Below are 6,210 nucleotides of genomic sequence, written 5' to 3'. Positions count from 1 at the left end.
GCGCGGCTGCGGAAAAATCCGCTGTCTCCGCTGTAAATCGATTTTAAGCCGTTAGGCCCGTACGGACACAGGACGTCCGGACAGCAGCCAGTGGGTCCCGCACGTCTCATCATTTAGCTAATCGAGTCGAAAAGTTTCTGTAAGGGCCGGACCCAGCATCAGATGGTAACAATGATTGAACAAGAGATTAGCACAATAGATCTCTAACCGAGGGGAAGCGTTGCTTTTCACGCTACGCACCGTAATTAATGGTATGAATCAATTAATTTGACTTTTATTGTGTCGAAGGAAAAAGGCGCAACAAATGGAACCGGCAGCTGGGAGTTGTTCACCACCCCCCTTCCCCAGGGAGGTTCCAAGGAGACACACGGGAATGGACCGCTCAGACCCGGCCTTGGCGGAGGGAGTGTGAGAGGCAGCCATCAGCGCTGTGGAGCAAGTCCCGAGAGCCAGCTCTGGCGGGCTGTGGAATCGAAATTAGGTTCATTTGGAAACTACTTTAAAGTGACCGGTGAGGGCAGCCCTGGAACCGAAGTTCTCTCGCTCACGTACACACGCACGCGTCCACCGAGGCCAGGCCACCAAGGCTGCATGTGGCGCCCGTGCTGCACCCCGTACCTGCCTCTAGGGCTGGCAAAAGTTGAGCAAACGGTATTTCTAAATTTGTAAATGTCGTCTTCTTTTTCTTTTCCGTCCGACCTTCCTCTGGATTGCTTCCACAGTTGCAACTGCGACCTCTGTAGCCTGGGGTGATGGGTCGGGATGCAGCTCTGGTAGGTTTCACGCGAGGCTGTCTAAACCACATTGTAAACGACTGGGAGCCTGCGGGTCACAAAACAGTGCAGCTGCGGAAAACAACGTTTTAGGGTCAGGTGTAACCCCGAGATCATTTGGAAACAACAACCATGGAGGTTCCCAGCGTCTCATGATGGAGTCAGTCCTCCCTCACTCTCAGTCCTCTTGGCCCCAGCCCCAACCAGAACATGTTGCGAAGTTGGGATTCAAAGGACTAATGTTATATCCGGGGGAATTGACAAGCGGGGATGAAAGTCAATCTGTGTGTCGTGATGCTTGTAATGAAGCAAGTTTATAGATTTTTAATTTTTCTTTCATCTGTTTATTTGGAAAGAGGGGTAGGGGCCCGTAGGTGGAGAGTCAGACTTAAGGAAGTCAGGAGCACCACTGTCCACCCGGAATTAAATCAGTTTTCCAGTGTCTTCTGTAAACATTTCAGTACTTCTTTCCTCTCTGACCTCCTTTCCTCGTGCTCCCTTCTCGCGCGAGGCCGGCCCTCCGCTCCCAGACCTTCAGCGGACAGACTTGTCCTGGGTACCAAGAGCCCACCCCACCCAGCAGACGCTTGCGGCTCGCAATGAAGGGGCCTAAATGCGGGAGGAAAGGGGCAGCGCATCACGGATTCCCCTTGGAGGTGTAAGGTCCACGGGTCCCAGCAACGCCACGCACCGAGGGTCATTTGCAGTCCCCACCCCCAGCCCGAGTCCCCACCGCCTTTCCTACCATTGCGGACTGCTTGCCAAGGAAATTCCGTGTGCACTGGCCACACCTCAACTTTGCCTTCTCCTCCAACCGTTCTGTAGCTGCTTTCTGCAGAAGTTAAATCTTGGAGGATTCGTCTACGCTTTAAGAGAGAGTCCACGTTAGTTAGTAGCAAAAGAGACCCAACCCGCCAGCATGCCCGAGGCCACTGCGAACCCCTGGAGGCCGTGCTCTTCACCCAGGAAGTCTCCGCGCTCTCCCCGTTCGGGCGCCGCGTCTAACCTGGAGGCGCGAGGCCTCTTCCCAGCTCCACTCGACTTACCCACGCCGTGGCCAATACCGGCTCTCTCCTCAGCTCCTCATTTCCGACTTTTTCATATGCTAAGTAGTTTAACAACTCCAGCAGCCAGGTACGACTTCTTTATTTATAGGTTCCCCGTTATTTTACGTCGCTTTTATTTCTCTTGGCAACTATTCTAATAGATTAATCGATAGCTATTTTCTGACCTTCGGGAACCCCAGCTGATGCTGTTGTGAATGGCATGAAAATATATATATATATATATATATATATATATATATATATATAGAGAGAGAGAGAGAGAGAGAGAGAGAGAGAGAGAGAGAGAAACGCTCGCAACGGGCCAGGAAAGCGAGGGCAGATTCTGAGTGGTTAGGTTTGGGGGCAGAGGAGACACCTCTGCGGGTGTCTTCCCCCGGAATGAGCACTGAGGCCGGAGGGGGGTCTAAAACCTAATTAGCAAGACGGAGCCGGCTGTGCCGCCCTGACTCCTTAGAGGTAAAACAATCAAACAAAATCCCAAACAAAGATTATTAAGTTTTTCTTTTTTAAAAAAACGAGCTGGCAACCTTGTTCTGCATTGCCATTCTCTAAGGAATGTTGGCAAAGGGGGAGGGGAGGAGAAAAGGCTAGGCGCGGAGAAGGCTGGGCAGCGGGAGCCGCACGGTCCCGCGGACACTTTTAGGCCCACGCCCTCACACCCACCCACCCACCCACACTCACACCCTCCCTGGACCCCACGCGGGGCTCCAGCCTAGGCAGAGGTCTCCGGGGGGGCCCGAGCGCCCTCGGGGCCCGCGGGATGCTGGCGCAAGGTGCGGTGCGGAGTTGCGCGTCTCTCGTCCCTTTGTTGACAATTCCCTGAACCAACTTGAGTTTGGCCAGCTCCGCGGCAGCCCTGACGTCACGCGTGGTCACGTGGCCCCGCCTCCTGCTGGATCTTTAAGTAGAAAGTAATCTATCAGGCCAGTCTTTAAAACGGGACTTTCGACTACCGGGGCTTCGGCGTCCCTGACACCCCCTCCCCCCCGCGGTTGCCCCTGCCCGCGCCCTCTCGAGCTGCTTGGCGCCGGGAGTCCCGCGCCCGCCTGGACCGTTCCTGAGCCCCACGCCCGGGCCAGAGGCCGAGGAAGGCGGGCGAAGTGAGGGGGCGCGGCGTGGAGAAACCTAGCGCCTAGTAGGGAGCATCAAGGACCGCAGGAGTTTGCGGAACGCGGCTGCGGGGGGCAGACGGCAGCGCCCGCGTCGCACGATGCCGGGCCTCCGCGTGTGAGCCGAGCCGGGCGGGCCCCGAGCCACCTGCGCCCCCTCCCCTTTCCGTGTCCCTCGTCTTTCGGGGGGCGCCCCAACCCCCTTCCCCTGAGTTCCGCGGCAGCCCCCAGCGACCCCCATCGCCTTCTTGCTCCTTCCCCGCCGCCGCCGCCGCCGCCGCCACCAACCCGGAGGAGGGATGACCCTCTCCGGCGGCGGCAGCGCCAGCGATATGTCCGGCCAGACGGTGCTGACGGCCGAGGACGTGGACATCGATGTGGTGGGCGAGGGCGACGATGGGCTGGAGGAGAAGGACAGCGACGTGGGTTGCGATAGCCCCGCGGGGCCGCCGGAGCTGCGCCTGGACGAGGCGGACGAGGGGCCGCCGGCAGCACCCCATCACGGGCAGCCTCAGCCGCCCCATCAGCAGCCCCTGGCATTGGCCAAGGAGGCGGCCGGGGCCGGGGCCGCGCCTGGAAGCGAGGCGGGAGCGCCGGAGGCGGACGGCTGTAAGGGCGGCGAGGAGGGAGCCGCGAGCGGCGGCGGCGGCGGCGGGGGGCCGGGTGCGGGAGGCGGTGCGGCGGGCGGCCTGACCCCGAGCAAGCCCAAGAACAGCCTGGTGAAGCCGCCCTACTCGTACATCGCGCTCATCACCATGGCCATCCTGCAGAGCCCGCAGAAGAAGCTGACCCTGAGTGGCATCTGCGAGTTCATCAGCAACCGCTTCCCCTACTACCGGGAGAAGTTCCCCGCCTGGCAGAACAGCATCCGCCACAACCTCTCGCTCAACGACTGCTTCGTCAAGATCCCCCGCGAGCCGGGCAACCCGGGCAAGGGCAACTACTGGACCCTGGACCCGCAGTCCGAGGACATGTTCGACAACGGCAGCTTCCTGCGGCGCCGGAAGCGCTTCAAGCGCCACCAGCAGGAGCACCTGCGCGAGCAGACGGCGCTCATGATGCAGAGCTTCGGCGCCTACAGCCTGGCGGCGGCGGCCGGCGCCGCGGGACCCTACGGCCGCCCCTACGGCCTGCATCCCGCGGCCGCGGCCGGCGCCTACTCGCACTCGGCGGCCGCCGCAGCTGCAGCCGCGGCCGCCGCGCTCCAGTACCCGTACGCGCTGCCGCCGGTGGCGCCCGTGCTGCCGCCCGCCGTGCCCCTGCTGCCCTCGGGCGAGCTGGGCCGCAAAGCGGCCGCCTTCGGCTCGCAGCTCGGCCCGGGCCTGCAGCTCCAGCTCAACAGCCTGGGCGCCGCCGCGGCCGCTGCGGGCACGGCGGGCGCCGCGGGCACCACGTCGCTCATCAAGTCCGAGCCCAGCGCGCGGCCGTCGTTCAGCATCGAGAATATCATCGGCGGGGGCCCCGCGGCGCCCGGGGGCTCGGCCGCGAGTGCGGGGGGCGCCGGCGGCACTGGGGGGGCCGGGGGCGGCGGCACCGCGCAGTCCTTCCTACGGCCGCCCGGGACCGTGCAGTCAGCGGCGCTCATGGCCACGCACCAGCCACTGTCGCTGAGCCGGACGACTGCCACTATCGCGCCCATCCTGAGCGTGCCGCTCTCTGGACAGTTCCTGCAGCCTGCAGCCTCGGCCGCCGCCGCCGCTGCCGCCGCCGCTCAAGCCAAGTGGCCCGCGCAATAGGGACGCGCCGGTGGCCGGGACGCCAGGCCCGGCGGCGGCCCCGGGCGGCGACTGGCCTTCCACGCTGCGCACTCCGCCCTGGTCCCGGTCTCCCTGTCCAAGTCCTGGACGCTGCGAATCCCTGATTCACCCCCCCCTACACACACACACCCCGCCCCCATCAGCGACCTTCCGCGACCTCCGTCCCCTCGCGCACAACTAAGCTGGCGGAGCAAACTCCACGCGCGCCCGCCGGGAATAGCTTTCCATACAGGTAAAACCCAATTTCCAAAAATGCACCCCGACGGCGCCTGCTCTCAGTACCGTAGGGTGGGAGGGAAATTCTTTGTACATATTTGTATAAAAATTATTGACTTTCCTTTTGGGGGTTTTTATTTTTTTAAGAAAAAAAAACAAATTCAGTAGATTTAGAGCTCTGAACTTTCATTTTTTTTGAAGGTTCACTCTCCGAAGTTTTATCCGCAAAAAAGAATGTATAGAGACGTTGGGAGATTTTAAATACAAAAAAAAAATTTTCAAAAAGGCGAAGTGTCATTCTATTATAAAGGTCTGTTTATATATGAATGGATATATATATATATATGGTATTCTAAATGTTATTCCATCGTGTTGTACACAACTTTGTAAATAAATTTTTAAAATGCTCAGCCTAGTGTTTTATTTTTAGGTGTCTAAAGTAAAATGGCAAGACTTTAAAATGAAATTTGCATTTTGTTTTCCCTAAACGCAGGGGTTTCAAGTAATGACCTTTTCAAACTTTGCTAATAAACAATTTGAGTGTAAGAACATTTTAATGGAAGAAAGAGTATATCTAATTTAAATCACATTAATAGTTTTCCTTTAGTTTTCACGTAAGATCAGGATGTGGGTGATGATCTCGTTTGTATCAACCCATTAAATCTAAATGACCAAACGCTTCTGTAAAGTAAGCTGTCATTAAAAAATCTAAACAGCAGCAACCTTTAAATCTTTGAAGATCAGACCAGTATCTTCCCCAGTGAAAACTTCCCAAGAGTTCTTGCTCATTTTAATTATCCTTTCAAAAGTAAGTGAATTCCAGACATCCCTCCTGTTAACATTTAAATCTTAAGATTTTTGAAATTCCTTTCAACCCTTAAGTGGGAGTGCTAAATAAACCCAATTGCTTTTTAAAATTTATGTGATGATATTTTAAATTTTGCACTGGGATGGCACTAATAGTAACCTAATAGATAATACATTGTTATCTTATTCTTTGATAATAATTTCAAAAAAGATACCCTTTTTCATAGCTATAATTAATCCACCTCCTAATTGGATTTCTGGAGGATTCCTATAGATGCTTCCTCTCCCTCCAACCCGAAGCTTTTTTGAAAACCAAGGAAACGCTATTAATGCCCTTTTAAAAACAGGTGCAAACTCTCCCCCTCCCCCATTTTTTTTTTTTTTTTTTTACCTTTGGCTAGGTTAGTGTGAAATGCGAGATCCTAGGGCAGGAATGGGGGATGTCCTCGTAGATTATTTTTAATGTGCATTTCAGCTATTT

At 56.3% G+C, this 6,210-nt stretch overlaps 1 protein-coding gene and 1 long non-coding RNA gene across 2 annotated transcripts; one reads left to right on the top strand and one right to left on the bottom strand.

Moving 5' to 3' along the window:
* Positions 1-252: 252 nt before the first annotated feature.
* On the bottom strand, positions 253-2,039 carry LOC141424662 (uncharacterized). The gene is made up of 3 exons (XR_012449528.1): positions 1,820-2,039; positions 1,519-1,639; positions 253-822 (listed from the first exon to the last, which is right to left on the bottom strand). It is a non-coding gene; the product is annotated as an uncharacterized lncRNA (long non-coding RNA).
* A 749-nt stretch (positions 2,040-2,788) lies between these two features.
* Positions 2,789-4,685, top strand: Foxd3 (forkhead box D3). Its single transcript, XM_020151943.2, has one exon. The coding sequence runs from the start codon at positions 3,249-3,251 to the stop codon at positions 4,683-4,685; it is 1,437 nt and encodes a 478-aa protein (XP_020007532.1). The 5' UTR covers positions 2,789-3,248.
* The last annotated feature ends 1,525 nt before the right edge of the window (positions 4,686-6,210 follow it).

Source organism: Castor canadensis, chromosome 7 (genome assembly GCF_047511655.1).
Source record: "Castor canadensis chromosome 7, mCasCan1.hap1v2, whole genome shotgun sequence".
NCBI classification, from domain to species: Eukaryota; Metazoa; Chordata; class Mammalia; order Rodentia; family Castoridae; genus Castor; species Castor canadensis.
Note: the sequence above shows the minus strand (reverse complement) of the source record. Positions and strands in the feature narration are given on the sequence as shown.

Bases quoted from the DNA above. Each gene is read 5' to 3' on its own strand.
- Foxd3 (XM_020151943.2), top strand. From the start codon at position 3,249: ATGACCCTCTCCGGCGGCGGCAGCGCCAGCGATATGTCCGGCCAGACG.